The 15,707-nt window shown below is 45.8% G+C and overlaps 1 protein-coding gene across 3 annotated transcripts in view; it reads left to right on the top strand.

Moving 5' to 3' along the window:
- GAS7 (growth arrest-specific 7) overlaps window positions 1–15,707 on the top strand; it is a 213,619-nt gene that overhangs the window by 124,953 nt on the left and 72,959 nt on the right. For 2 of the 3 annotated variants that reach the window (XM_004684591.2, XM_004684592.2), the window contains exon 2: window positions 5,324–5,444. In XM_004684591.2, coding sequence (XP_004684648.1) covers window positions 5,324–5,444 — 121 coding nt within the window. Of the gene's footprint in view, window positions 1–2,938; window positions 2,958–5,323; window positions 5,445–15,707 lie in introns of those variants that run through there. The other variant, XM_012726292.1, reaches the window with a different exon arrangement.

Consider the following 15,707-nt stretch of genomic DNA (forward strand, 5'->3'; position numbering starts at 1 on the left):
CATTTGCTCACATCTGCAGAAGGTAAGAATCAGGTGCTCCCCAAAGCCTCCTGAGGGGGGAAGGAGTTCCGCAGGGAGAAGTGGATTCCCTCGTTGCATTTGAACAGTGGTGGAAACAGGGGAGATACTTGTGAGGTCCGCACTGCCTAGAGGCTACAGAGGCAAGATTGAATCTGTCTTAAACTAGTCTATGAAGGGTCTGGGCTCTGGGAAAGGAGATGTCTTTTGCAAGTAGCCATGCCGCTAAACACTGCCCTTTCATTAATTGTACTACTTAAAATTCTGCATTCTCAGTTTAAATTTCAGAAATGTCCCCTCACAGATGCTCCCTCTACAGCTGAAGTCAGTCTTTTCTGAGTTCAGGAAGTGTAAGACTTACCTGGGGTGTGCATTAAAATTCAGCTCCCCACATTCCAGGTGGCTTTGTGGTTGCACCGGGGCCCAGGAATCTGCACTTGAACCCACATCCCAGGTGACCATAGAGTATCCCGGAGCCCACACTTTGAGAATCACTGCTGTATCGGGACTTGTTTGCAATTTCTGGGGGACTCCTCTTTGTTCGCCTGCTCATTTCTTTTTTTCCGGGGGACTCAGTAGCCATTATCTGAGAGGAAAATTTCTTTGGCTGTGTTGTTTTAAATAAGGCGATGAGGAAGTCAGCCTACAGCCCACAGCCGGGGAACGTGACTGCCTGGCTGTGGGCGGTGATATTTCTGCATGTCTTCTGGGAGGCATATGCTCCTTCTGGGACTGTGAGACGGCAGGAGAACCAGCCTCAGCATCTCCTTGGGTGAGAGCTGGGTGTCAGGTGGTCAGGTGAAGAAATGGAGCTGGCTGTGGAGAACTGGGGAAGGCTGGGGGGGGGGGGTTCGCCTGGATTTAGGTAATGGGACCGAGGTCTCTAAAATAAAGTTAATATTTTAAAGTTTATCATACCATTTAATTAACTGCATGATGGTGGGTGAATTGTTAAGCTCTCTAGAGTCTCAGATCACTGAAAAAAGGGAGGAAAGTGGATTTGTCATCAGGTGTCACTAGTGCTCGGTGCACTGTGAACATTTGGTCAGTGGAAAAGTCACTGTTGATAGGCACAAGCAGCCTCTGAGCCGGCTGTTTCTTGAATACCTGCTGGAGTAGGTACTCTAGGCTCTGAAGTGGCTTAGAAACCGCTCGATATTCTATACAAAGTAGGATGAGTGTAGATGTGCATTCATGCATCTGTATCAGGGGCAGAAGAGCCATCGTTTTTCTCTGAGTCTCAGGGGTTGGGCATCCATGGACAGTTGAACAGGTTGCTTACTGAACAAGGTGGCCCAGCTGAGGAAGCCTAGGAGACTGAAAGCCAGGCTTGCGCTCCAGCCCATGAGGAAGGAGGCATGTGTTACAGTTTCAACAAAGTCTCTGAGCATTTGGTTAAGAATTTCTGAGTTGGGGGCACTGTCTTCCTCTCTCCCTATTCCCACCACTTCCAAACTTGTCCCTGTAGGCTGGGCCCCCAATCTTAGGGCCTGTGTCTCCACTGCTTCCTGTTCCTATTCCCACGGGAAAGAACTGACAGAATGGAAGAGGAAAAGAAGCCCCAGGACTAGGGAAGGAAGGGAAAAATTTAACTTGGAAAGAAGGTAATTAGAAGAATAAGTTGGGAAAGACCTTAATTACTGGGTTGTTACTCACTGAACCCACCTGATGGCTCTGGGGCAGCTCTCCCAGAGTCCTGCTCCTCCACAGCCATGAGGGGTGAAGTAATGTTGGTGGTTTGGGTTTCTTAACTAAGGTGTGCAGATAGGGGGCCTATTTCCTGCCTTTTCCACATCTTCCAAACAATTGTTTTATTTTGATAAAATACACCTTATGTAAAAGTTATCAGTAACTTTTATATTCAATTTTGCGCAATCATTCCCACTATCTCACTCCAGGATATTTTACAGAGTAAGCCCTGTGTCACTCCCCCCCAGTCCCTGCAGAGATTCCCTGTATCTCTGCATTTGCATGTTCTGGATATTGCACAAAGCCCAACAATCTGCACCCTTGTGTCTAGCATACTTCTCCTAGCATGATGGCAAGGTCCACTCTGGTATAGTGGGTGACTAGGTATTTCTTTCTTTCTTTCTTAAAAAATTATTTATTAATGCAGACAAGAACCAGGGTAGAAGCCAGAATTGTGTGTTGGGGGGTGGGGAGAGGATTGCTGAGAGGATTGACCAGAGACAGAGTGGGGAGCAGAACAGGCAGATCTACTGAAACACACTGCTGCGGGGAGCAGCGGGTGAGAAGAAAAGGTTTGCTGTGCCCTGTGGGTCAGCTCTGTGGCCGGGGATCAAACTCATGCTGCAGTGGCTGCAGATAGCTCTATAGATCATTAACCCCTTGTGCTACCCTTGTGCAGCCTGTGACTAGGTATTTCTTTTCATGGACATGTTTCACTTCTCTGGCTGCTACTGCTGTGAACATGTTTGTGTCAGTGTTTGAGTGCTGTTTTCGGACCTCTTTGTTCTGGACCCATCTTCTCTATGTCTCTTGATTCCTGACCTGTTTTAGCCAGATGGAGGCATGCCTTTCTGGGACAGAGGAAAGGCTAGAGGACTGCATGGGTGCGGGGCGGGAGGAGGTGGGTGCAGTGGGACCACAGGGGTGCTGGAGGAGGCTGTGAGTCATCCTTGCCACGTTGACCAATCAGGAAATAGGCCAAGTTGGCCCTTCCTGGCCAACTGGGAGGTGGGGTTCAAGCTGGTAGTCCTGCATTTAAAAAATGGGGGAGACCTCAGAGCAGCCATGACACCTTCTTGGTCATCAGGGCCCTCAGTTGTAAACCAGGGTTTATTCTGAACCCACAGAATTGGATAAAATCACCAGAGTCTGTCTAGAGAGAAAAACATTATGCAACTCCAGAGAGGAGTTGCTGTCTCTGTTTCCCAGGAGGGCCACAAAGGTTCTGTCCACCGACTCCATGGGCGCAGGTAAGTAGGTCATCCACCAGCCTTCTGACCAGAATGCGTTAGTCAGTATTAGTTGGTGTCTTAATGTGTTAACCTCCTCTCAGGTCTGTGTGTGCCTTAATAGCGGGGTAGTCTTGGAAACAGAAGCCTCGGAGAAGTGACTATTAATGTGACATTTCAGACACAGTGATGCTGAGGTTGGGATGGAGGCTGGTATACACATCTCTGAACTTCACATCACATTAGACATGTGAAGCCTGATCTTGCTCGGCATTTAGACGCGCCCCCCCCTTCTGCTGAGAACCCCATTTATTGATCACTCCTGGTGACAGACACTCTGCTAGGTGCTGTATTCATTATTGTTCATTCCACAGCTCTTCCAACTGGGTTTGTATCACCACCCTCCGTTTTATAGATACAGAAATAGATGCAGCTACTTGACTCACATCCCTGAACCACGTGGTTACTAAGTGGCCAAGTCGAGGTTAAAACTAGAGGCATTTTTGAGTCCAAGTCTGGAGAACAAAGAGATTTTCACTGGGTTTCTGGGTCCCTTCCACCTCTGCAGCCTATTTCTGGCCATGTCAATCTGACCTTTGCTTAATACCCTTTAACAATTTCCTATTTCCTCCCTGGTTATTTGGACAAATGCCAGTCTTCCCATCTTAGATATGCTAAGGTCTCTGACTCAAGCAGAAGTCATTTAATATCTTACTTGCCTGACTCTAGAATATTTCTGAAACTCATTTCCAGCACCCTGAACTTCTCTGGTCCCTACTTTACTCCCAGACCATCTTTGCCAAAATGTGCCTCTCTGGTATGTGAGATTTTGCATAGTTTCGCACACACTGGATGCATTGTAAGGCAGTTTGCCTTACCTGCATTTGAATCACCTTCCAAATGGAGAAACAGGGCAGAGTCTGGAGGCCAGAGAAGCATGCTCAGGTGCATCCCTGAGCCCAGAGGATGTGTTCCACTCGCGAGAAGGTGGCCCGCCTACTGTCTGTCTCACCAGCACCTGAGGCAGGTGCTGATTCAGAGCAGGCTTACTGAATCAAAGGGGTGCTGCTGGTTAACAGGTGTGGGAGACAAAAGCACTCAGGGCATCGGGGAAAGCTTTTAATTAAATTGTGAAAATTCATAATGAAACAGACACCACCGCTACACAGAAGGCCACAGGGAAGCTGTGTTTACTTCAAGTCCCAGGAGCAGCTAGGATTGATCTAATCCCTGCTGAGGGCGTGCAAGTCACCGTGGGAAGCTGCAGCATGTGGTTCTGCAGCCCTCAGAAAGCACAAGAGCAGGCTGGCAGCCGTGTGTCTTGCTGCTTTCTTGTACTCAGCTGCCTTGTATTCCCAAGCAGTGGGCATCTGTGAGCCAAAACCCCTTCTGTGGGCATTGCTAGGGGTGTTTAGGAACTGAGTAGGGTCTAACTTTGCTGAGAAATCTGTGGCCCTCTGCCTGTGTGGCTGGAATTCTGATTTTAGTCAATTTCGTTCCTTCACAAGACACAGCAATTGTGTGGGCTAATTTGGATCCTCTGTCCTTATTTCTAAATGTTCTTTAGCTGACAGCTCTTGTTTGTATTGAAGATGGGAAAAAAAATAAGTAAAAAGAAGAGAATCAAAATTGCCCAGAATCCCACTACCAGAAATCACCTCTGTTTTAATACCTGTTGCTACACCCAGCTTCGGTTTCATATATTTCTCTCCAATGGATATTTTTAAGAGTAGAACCACTGCACGGTTAAATGAATTAACAGCACATAAGTGCATAAGATGAAAAGAAAGTCTCTGTTGCAACTTGGATCCTCAATCTCTCTGCTAGAGTGATTTGGACACTTCACAAGAAAAACCCCAGCTAGCTCTTCATTGATTCTCAGAGTCGCTATTGGTTTTACATCTCGCTTTGCTGAGACTTGCGTCAATTATTTCTGGTGGGTTTGCACAGCAGGTGCTGGGCCTCATCTGCTGCTACATACAGCAGTCCCAGGGAGTTCAGGCTTCAGGTTATACACGGGGAACGTGCTGAGTGACAGGCCTTCCTGAGTGACATCCCCACCCCCCGACCCGTGCAAACACACAGCACCAGTGGGCAGTTTTCTAGGGGGCAACAAAGAGAAAGTCCAGTGTTATCTGGCATTTCCCCTCTGTTCTCTCAGGAAAGCTGCTGCTGCTCTGGTGACTGAATAAACAAGTGTTCCTCACACCTCATGCTCAGACGGTCCCCAGAATCACTCATGTGAGGCCTCTGACCCCCAGGGAGGTCTGTGGGACATGCATCCTCCAGCATGGGGCTATTCCAGGCTGATTTCAGTTGCCTTTAACTTACTGATTGAAAAGCAGTTGCAGTAGTGCCAAATTTGATCTTTTCTTTTCTCCTTACAGAAGCCTGGGATGGTCCCCCCTCCGCCGGGAGAGGAAAGCCAGACTGTCATTCTTCCCCCTGGCTGGCAAAGCTACTTGTCTCCTCAGGGCCGGCGTTACTATGTCAACACGACCACCAATGGTGAGTGCCCCTGGGGAAGCATCCTCACCAACCCCTGAGCTGCTGTCTCTCTGGAGGGGCAGATCTCTCTTCCCTGTCCACCTCTTGCTCTGTAGATCTCCAGAGATCAACCTCGAAAGCTGATGTGCAGTCTGGTTTCCCACAGAGCTAGGCAGAATGGGTCTGAGCTGGGTCAGGAAGGCCGCCCTTCAGGGACCCTCACACCCATTCTAGCACCTTCCTAAACCTGGCCTCTTGCTCTGGGACAGTGTTTCCAAATTGGGATCTTAGAAGCTTCTATAGTCAACACCAACACCTGTCCTGTTTAAGATTTAAACCAGGTTCAAATCTGCATAATATAAGGGCCCCACATGAGTTGTCTGTGTGGGATTTCCCTAATTCATCACAACATCCTTTTCTCTTCCCACATATTGCTATTTCTTGGAATGTTCTTTGAGAAATGCTATTGAGGGTATTTATGGTTTCTTTATTCTCACTGATAACACTGGTTCCCTGGGAGTTGAATAGGACTGCACCTCCCTGCTATTATCAGAGACTTCTTGGGCCTTCCCTGCAATTCCAGGGTCCCAAGATGTGGGCTGGAGAATGGCCTCCAGAAGCTGGAGAAATTGTGTCTGAGGAGTGTGACAGGATCCGTGAGAAGCTAAGCAGAGCAGGGCGGCAGGCTGTTTTCTCAGGAGCATCAGGCCGAGCCAAGCCTCTGCGACTCTCCAAGGACATCTCTACAAGAGACAGAGGACGGAGGTCTTATTTGGTAGTCGCCAGAGATGTGTGGGGGCCGAGGCCCAACATGAAATCCACCTGTTGGCTTCGCCTTAACTTCTCACTTCCCTGGCTGTACCCAACTGACTTCTGGTCACCTGTCCCCATATGGAGAAGCCGTTAGTGTGACTTGTGACTATGTGGAGTCTGGGGGACAGGAGAACCAGCTGCTGTTTAGCAGGTGCTACAGCTGCCAGCTGGCCCTGGGCAGCTGGTTTGTTCTTATCCCTGGCATCTTGGCCTCCACAGACTCAAGGAGCTGTTGTTCCTGTTGAAGAGGTGACTGTGCTTTCTAGAAAAAGGGAAGTAGGACTTCTTCTGCCCATTCTAACCTTAAGCTTCCTCAAAACCAGCACAAGCAGCTTTCCACTGTTATCAGACTTTGCAATTTCAGAGGAAAGTGTGCTTCTCTGCAGCTCCCCATCTATAAAATGCGGAAATTGGACCATATGATCCTGAGATCATCAAAAATTTCAACCCATTCTTGTCTTGAGTTAGCTACTGTCCTGAAAAGGAGATGACTTTCTAAAATATACATGCATATATACATATACAGGTACGTACATGTACAAACACACCAAATTAAATAGATAATATATGTATGAATAGCCACACATATATATGGATATACATATGAATGTATCATCACACACAGTCATAGTCAGTTAATGAAAACAATATATCATCATTAAAAAAATTCAGTGAGTGCAAAAACTGTTGAAAATAAAAGTGAAAATCCCTGGTCCAGCTCTCCAGAGTTATTTATCAGGCATATCCTTCTAGACATTTGTATTCTCTCACATGCACACAGTCATTCTTTTCAATACATTGGAAAATACTATCCATGTTGTTTTATAAATCGCTATAATAGTGACTTATAGGCATCTTTCTACACTTGCCCATTTCAGTCTAACTCACTTTTAACACAGCCGTGCAATAGTCCACACAGTGTGTGCAGCCATAAATTGAACTAGTCTCCTCCTTAGCAAGGGGCATGTAAGTCCCATTTTACATCGACAGTGTCTCAAGCCTTTTATTTCTGCCAGCCCTCATCATGTTCCCCTGGGTGTGAGGTTTGTTGTGGGTCTTAAGGTATAGCATCCCAAGACACCCTGGGCCAGGGGTCAGCGATTTTTTTCTGTTAAGGGCCGGTAATAAGTATTTGGAGCTCACATGGTCCCTGTCATAGTTATTCAGCTCACCATTGTCATGTGCAAACAGCCACAAACAAAACATAAACCGAGGATAGTTGTGTTCCAATAAAACTTCATCTATGAACGCTGACATGAATTTCAAGTCACTTTTACATGCCATGAAATAGTTGTCTTCTTTGGATTCTTTTTTAAATCCCTTAAAAGTGTAAAAGAGGATTTCAGTTCAGGAATTGATGGGAACCAGCCAGCACAGGTCCTACTTGGCCGCCGGCCCTGCTCCAGGCTGTCGGTTGGCTCCGTGGGCCTGGTCCTGCTTCCTTTCCTTCCCTGTTATGCCTGTGGGAACCCTGGCTCCGTGGTCTTGTGTTCTAGACACATATCAGTTGTTTTCTTCTTTGTGTATCTATCTGGTTGATTGACTCATGCATTCAACAGACACTTGCTGGGCCTTAAATATCAATATGTTCTCAGCAGTGTTGCATGCTGCAGATAGAATACTTTAAAAAAGGAGTCGCTGTCCTCCAAGTGCTTATGTAATGAATATGCATTTGATTGCAACCAGGAGCAGGGCTGCAAAGTCTGGGGTGTTAAGGGAGTATGTCCCAGAGAAAACTTGGGAGGTCAGGGAAAGCTTCCCGGAGGAGGAGGTGGCCTTCAACTGAGACAGGGAGGATGAGAAAAGGGCTGGAGGACGGCAAATGGCCTTCCTGATGTCAAAGAGTTATTCATGTTTGGAGCCACTGTGCAGACCCTGAACATCACATTAAGGATTTTGCTCTTTAGTCTCAGGGAGTGGTAGCCTCACTGTCTTTCTCATTCTCCTATGGGATCCCTTCTTAGATTGGTTGTGTTTAGCTGCTGGGATGCTTTTCAAATTTTTGAACCTGCTCTCCTTCTGCAGGATAGCACCTGTCAAATAGCTGTGTGATTCTGATCTCACTCCTAGAGAGAGACATCTAAGCTCTCCACCATGGGGGCAGGACGTGAGAGAAGAGGGGGCTTGGAAGAATGACAGTCTATCCATGTTCAGTGTATAGTTTCTTGGGGGACATTCAGGGAGACACAGCTTCCCTGTGTTTGGATGGGTGAGTCTGTGACTCCGGAGACATCTGAATTAAAGATGGGAAACTAGGGAGATGGCTAGATGCCCACTTGGCCAGCAGAAAATAGAATGAGCTTCAGACCTACTCTCTCTCCTTGACCTGCAACACTTCACAGTGTATACAACCTGCACACCCGCAGGAAGCTATGCAGAATCCGAGGGCAAGCCTCTAGAAGAGAGCCTCTCAGAGCATCATTTAAGAGAGGAGCAATGGAGGCTTTGTAAGAATTGTTGAGATATAAAGAATCCAGAAAAATTAAAGAAATGTCATGAAAGATTGTCAAGCAGAGGAAGCAGACTGCAATATAGATCATGTTGATGGTAGGTATCTATTTTTAAGATTTATTATTTATGCATACAGAACGGGATGCAGGCCTGAGGCTCAGGGGCAGTGAGAGGATTCACCAGAGACAGAGTGGGGAGCAGAACAGGCAGATCGATGAAGTACACTGCTGAGGGGAGCAGCGGACAGGTCAGGAGAGGTCTGCTGTGCCAGGTGGGTCACCTCTGGGGTGGGGATCGAACTCACACCGAAGCAGCTGGCAGGCTTGCAGTACTGCACTTTAACCCACTGCACCACCAGGGAGGGCCAAGGTATATTTTAAACCACTGGGAAATGCAGAGGTTATTTAATAAATGAGTGGTATTGGGCCAGATGGCTAACAGGATATTTTAGTGGGTAAGTTAATGAAGTAATGTCCCTGTTTTTGTGTATACTCAGCAAGGGCATCAGAGCCTGTTCTATGACCCTTAGCTCCCTGTGGTTTACGGCTCTCCAGGTTTTTCATCTTCCAGGCTGGACCTGAACTTGGGCCCTCAGAGCCCCGCCATTCTGATGTCAGGAAATTGCTTGTCTGCGTCACAGAGAGTGCTTCATTCCCATCAAAAGTTGACTGTGTTGTCAAAAATTGAGGCTATGCTTAATTGCTGGGTATTGAGCTGTTATCAAAATCCTGTCCTGTATAGGCACCTGAGCTGGTATTAATGGGACCTCTTATTTGCACAACAGATAACTGGATTTTAAGAGCTATATATACACACAATTCGTTTGTTCCATTTATAACTGGGAAGGCCAGATTGAATCACTTAAACCCTACTCTTTTGTTTACATATCGTCTAAGGTTGCTTCTGCACTCCATGGCCCAGTGAAGTGGGGTAGAGACTGTGAGGCTCATCAAGCCAAAAATACTTCCTCTGGCCCTTGAAAGACAAAGTTCGATGGTCTCTGGTTTAACAAGGAGAGCCCATTTATTTCACACACGAGGAAGTGAAGTCCTCCACATAGTAAAAAATATACGCCAAGCTAGCAGGCAACTTGTGTGCCAGACTATGCCTGCCTCCCGAACTTTCTACCCTTTTCCTTTTGCCTCAAATCCAGAGGATGGGCAAGGGGATCAGGAGGTGACTAAATTTACAATCGGGGTAACTGTTGTCGGATTAGTACAAAAAATAATTTGAAATAACATTTTAAACAGAAAAAGAGCTATCTTGTTAGAGCTTCGGCTAAAAATTCAGAAGAACTTGGGTTGTTTTAAACTCTTTGGATACAGAATCCACATGTATAAATGTTTTATTAGTTTGTGTGTGTGCAGAGCTTGGAGGATTAAAACAGGATTTGAGCTTTTGGATTCGTTTGCCAAATAGTCGGTAGTTTTCTTGATTTCTTGTTTTAATTTTTCCTTAAATGAGTGGATTCCCGTTTAAGTTTATTACACCAAGAGCTAATGTGAGTTTCAGGATAAGTTTTCCAGTAGAATACTTTTTAAAAGCATTCTTTCAGCATTTCTTTGTTACAAATAATTGGATACTTTTCTAACTACCCAGATAGAACTGCTCTGATAATTCCCGGTTAATAAAAGTTCTCTGAGAAACTTCTGTTCCTAAAAACATCTATCTCTTTCCTTCTGTCCATCTGTGTTGAACAAATGGAAGACTACAAAGATGTTTTGATCTGGCACATTCAGTTGATTGGATTGGTATGTGTGTGCATGCTTTGTGTGTCTGTGGGTGCGTGTTCACTCATGCACATTTTTTAGCTTGGCTTTGTTATTTTTCTTTAATGAACTCTTGAGTGGAAGGCTGTTAGAACTTAAAGTTCACTTTGTGTGGGCTTTAGTTTTTCTTCCAGAGAATCCATTTAATTTGTAATGTTATCGTAATACTGAAGTGCAACACACGTCCTCATTTCTTACCAGTTTTTAAAACTGGTAATCTCTTGGAATATTGGCATATGCCAAGTAGGCTAGAGAGTCATTCACACTGCCAGTAAATTGAAGACTCATAAAAGTCAAAAGACAAAGGAGACAAAGGATTTCATTGTTTGCTGTATTCTAGAAAGCTGAATTGCTTTGAAAAAGACTGCTTATTGGTAAACAAGATCTTTCCTCATTGGCTGTAGCTGGAATCACTGATTAGCAGCAAATGGCCCAGATATGGAAGTGAAAAACAAGTAGGTATAGAACCCAGCCCAGCAATTCCATTCCTAGAGATAGACCCAAAAGAATTGAAAACAAATAGGTACAAGGAAACCTATCGTTGGCATTCACAGAGACATTAGTCATGATGGCCTTAAATGACCCAAATATCCATCAGCAGATGAAGGGAATGTACAAAAATGTGGTATATCCCTGCAGTGGAGTATTATTCAGCCATAAAAAGGAGGCATGCTACAATGTGGGTGAGCCTGGAAAACAGCCTGCTAGATGAAAGATATGAAGATTATCTTTTGTGTGATTCCATTCATAGGTACAAAAAGTAGATTAGTGGCTGCCAGAGACAGTGGGGAGGAGAGGCATGGGAGGAGTGTACCAGGTTTCATTTAGGGATGATGATGAAAATCTTCTAAAAGTAGAGAGTGGTGATGGTTGTCAGTGAATATGCCCAAAATCACTGTGTTGTATGCTTCCAAAGAGTAAATTTTATGGCATACGAGTTCTAGCATAATGACATTGTTTTTACAAGCAACAAGTTGGAAATCACTGGCAAGTGGTGTTTTTCTTAATGTCCTTTTAGAAATAGTTCTTTGGTACCTCAACTGGGGATTCCTTCTTCATGATTCCCAAACTTGAGTCTGCATCAGAAACACTGGGGAGTTGTCAAAAGGTACCAATACATACAGGTCCCACTGCTGACCTCAGAATCAGAATCTACTATTTGGAGAGAGTCAGATTTTAGATGATTTCTAATAGGCTCCACCTGTTTTTAATTGCAAGCTTTAGTAACAAGATTGATGAAGGTAAAGTCAATGGGCCACATATTTTGCAGTTGAAAAATAAATTTAAATCTGATTTTCTCTGATAGAAATATGAGAAAATACAATTTCCTTCAAACCAGGAAACATACACTGTAACCCCAAGGTTAACGGTTATGTCACTATAAACTACTTTAGTTAAAGTAGAATCTCCTGGAAGAGCTCCTCAAAGACAAATAACTCAATTTGATGGCAACGAGGTAGAAAATGAGTATAAAACTGCTAGGAAAGGCCTTCACCTGGCTAATGTTTTTATCCTTAAGTGTCATCAAGACTTGTGGATATTTTCTTGCCTTTATTTTTATCCTGTAACAGGATGCAGTGACAGGTCCTACCATTTCAAAGCTTCTGAGTCAATACCCTAAGCATTTTTTTTTTTTAAATCTCAGTGTGTTTGCCATTTCAAAAAACTTATGGACTCCAGTTCCAACTTCGATTTTAGCTAAGTCTTGTAGCTACGAATTTGGGCTTCTGTTTTCATTTTCCCATTCTGCACTGCACTCAAGTGGATACATACTGACACGCAGAAGAACACCATTCCTGCAAAGAACTTAGAGGAACACCATTCCTGCAAAGAACTTAGATTAGAGTATCGTGATACAGTTCAGGGCTGGAGAAGTGAAGGAGTTGTCAGGACTCTTTTTTCATATTGCTGTCCTCCAGAGATTTTGTGGCTTCCTAACTTACTCCTGATTAGCTGGGAAGTACACAGTCATTACCCATTCAGTGTTATGTTTCATATCAGAGGACCCAGTGGTCTGGCAGAGTCCAATGGGAGCTGACTGTACTGAATGGCTAGTCCATATCATGGGACAGACACTTCACCAATCTTTAGACCCACAAATATTCATTGATGTTTAATCAATATTCATTGATTTAAAAAATAGCACAAGATGGGGGCCTCCCTGGTGGCACAAGGAGTTCAGCACAGCTCTGTGAAGCTGTCCACAGCCACCGCAACACAAGTCTAATCCCCAGCAAGGGAGCTGACCTACATGGCCCAGCAGACCTCTCCTGTCTTACCCAGCTCTCCCCTCAGTGTATCTCAGTCAATCCACCTGTTCGGCTCCCCACTCAGTCTCTGGTGAATCCTCTTGTTATAGGGCAGGGGGAGAGCACCGTTGAAGCCCCAAACCTGCCTGCTCTAAGTGGGTTCTGCCATCCGCTGCAACAAGACAAAACATATAAAACTTTAATGAAAAGGGTCCTTAATACAGTGAATATACAGTACGGAACACAAAGAATATAACTTCTAAATCAAACACCTGGAGTTACCCATCCCCTTGTGGGCAGTCAACCCAAAAGGGATTGGCCCAAAGCAAGGCTTGAAAGCTGTCACAAGACTAAAGCACCTTCTAGCCAAAACCCATGGAAAAGGGTCAGAAATGGCCATAAAAGTCTGGGAGGAAAAGAGCAAAATCAAAATCAACATAAACACTGCCAGAGTCACCTCCCTACAGGTATCTCATCCACATCTTCCTTAACCAGTCCAGGGTCAGGAAACAAGCACGGTTTCTTCATCACATGCTTGCTGCTCCATGTGGCTTCCTCAGGTCTCCTTCTGGCTCTCCATCTTGCTTCCTTCTCTTCTCCCTGTTCTCCTTCTTTTCTCTCCTTTTTCTCTGCTCAGCTCCACCCTCCTTCTGGGTGGGGTAGGGAACCTGGAACTTCCCCTTTTCCTAGGGACCACCCTGTTACACTCTCATCCCCAGCACCTCTGGCCTGTACCCAGTTTTTGTATACATAAATAAATAAACATTTAAAAAATAGCACAAGATGGCTGGGGGCTGCATATGCAAAAGGAATGACATTTGCTTGATTGGAATGCTTTAGTACAAGTGTTGGTCTATGAACACTGTATTTCTGCAGTGTCTGTGTGGTGGCTGGAGGCAAGATGGAGAAGGCAGAGGGAGCTTCCAGATCCCACTGAGCTGCCCTGCAAAGGGTAGGCGTGCCATTCTTACGTGCTAGGTTGTCTGTAGCCTGGAGGCTGTCCACAGACAACTTCGGTCTGTGTTCTTGGTGCATCAATCAATTACCAACAATGAAAAATTGGGAGGTTGTTCAGAAATGTCATGACACTTGTCTTCTCTTTAAAAAGTATGAATTTGGGCCAGAAGGGGTCACACCTTCTTGCCTGAACACAAGTGGGTGGAGCTGAGAACGATTCCTACTTGTAGCTTTTCTTACACTCGGCTGGCTTCACGGATGCATTTTATGTGTCCTGTCCTTGTGGTGGTTGACCTTGACCTGTGTTCATACAGAGCCTCCTGGTCTGCATCGTGTATTCCAGGTGGCTAGAGACAAAGTCTGGAAAGTATTTTACAACTGTCTCGGAAATTGGAGAGTATGCAAGGATAGCAGATAAGAAAATAAGAATCTAGGGAGAAATGACTGATCAACAGTTCAGGAACATCATCTTCAGGAAGGATCTTGAATAGCATCCCACACTCTGCCCTATTTCTGGAACGTTGATAGACACTGGACATATCAGTGCAGGCAGCACTGCCTTTGTGGGGCTTCTGCAAGACTTGTGTGTTTGTTGGGGCTCGTGGAGAAGGGCCATGTGGACATAGAAAAATGTGGCTACAGTAGCAAGTTGGGGTTCATGGGAAAGGGCCATCTGGGCAGATATAACCAGCGTAGCCATCAGTGAAATGCTTAGCCAAAATGGAAATTATCTGTAGGTTATATTCTCAAAAGTGAGTGGGCAGGGACCATGTGAATTGATTAACAAGCAACAAGTGCTTGCTAAATGTCTTCTCTGTGCCCAGCTCTAATTATCCACCCGGGATGGCTTCTTGCAGGGGTGGCGTAGGTGAGCACAATGCAAATGGCTACATGTTTGCAAAGACTGAATGCTTCTTACCACCCAGAGGAGAGTGTTAAAGGGGACTTTCCTTGTGGGTTGAGGACCATTGTCTTTCCTTCCTGAACAGACCTCTGAAGGCCCCTTCCAGCTTGAAAATTCTATAAAACCAGGAATTGCACAACCAACAATCTCGTCACCCACAACAGTTTGGGACTGCTCCTCCGTATAGAAAGCTGGCATGTTTTCCATCCATCAGTTCTTTGTTATTGGAGGAAGATCTTGGAACTTTTTTTTGTTATTTCAGTCCGAGTTGGATTCCAAAGAAGGTAGTGCTCATCCAGAGGGTGTAGGAGGAGAGCAGGGTGAGAAGTTAGTCACGCGGGACCAGTGTGTTTTTTGCATGCCACTCCCTAGGAGCAGTGTGCAAAGGGCCCCCGAGGCCCTGAAGGGTCCTGTTGTCCTTGCACAGATGCTAAACTGGGCTGTGCATGGGGCAGCGCCTGTGGCCCTTGCTGTTGAGTGGAACTTCCACCCTCGCCGCTGTGGCTGATGCCTAGCAGCGTACCCCAAACACCCTCAGCCCAAGAAGATGGAGGTGAGAGTGGAAGAAGTTATTGTGCAGTCCAGCACAGGAAAGGATGAAGAATTCTGTTTCCCACCCCTGCTCTAGGCATTCACCCTTTCCTGAATATAGTGGCAACCTGCGGTGGGGCGGGGGGAGGGCTGGGTCCTGGTGGACCATTTGGATTGAGTAGGTCAGAGCAGAAGCATTTTCCCAGGAACTTTTCATTATTTTAATCAGCAGGCTGTTTATTCTCGAGCTCTTCCAGGATGCCAGCTAGGACCTGCACTGGGGTCGTGGCTCAGCGAGCCCCTGCTTCATGTGGCTGGTCTCCTTGATACCCCTTGACCCTGCCACAGACCCAGCTCCTCTGCTGCTGACAGCAGGATGCCTCTGTCTCTTGAATGTCCAGGCTTCCTGGCCCAAGGTCAACTCTACATGTTCACAAGCCCTCCAGCCCACTCTCTCCAAGGAGCTCCAGGCTTTTGCTCCTTAATATGGGTCGAAGTGTGTCCCCCACCTCCACCCCCCAAAAAAGGATGCTGAAATCCTAACCTTCAGTATCCGTGAATGTGACCTTGGTCTTTGAAAATGACCATGTCAGGGTGAATTGGCACTGGA

This window comes from Condylura cristata, unplaced genomic scaffold (assembly GCF_000260355.1).
Source record: "Condylura cristata isolate star-nosed mole 26May11 unplaced genomic scaffold, ConCri1.0 scaffold00017, whole genome shotgun sequence".
Lineage (NCBI taxonomy): Eukaryota > Metazoa > Chordata > Mammalia > Eulipotyphla > Talpidae > Condylura > Condylura cristata.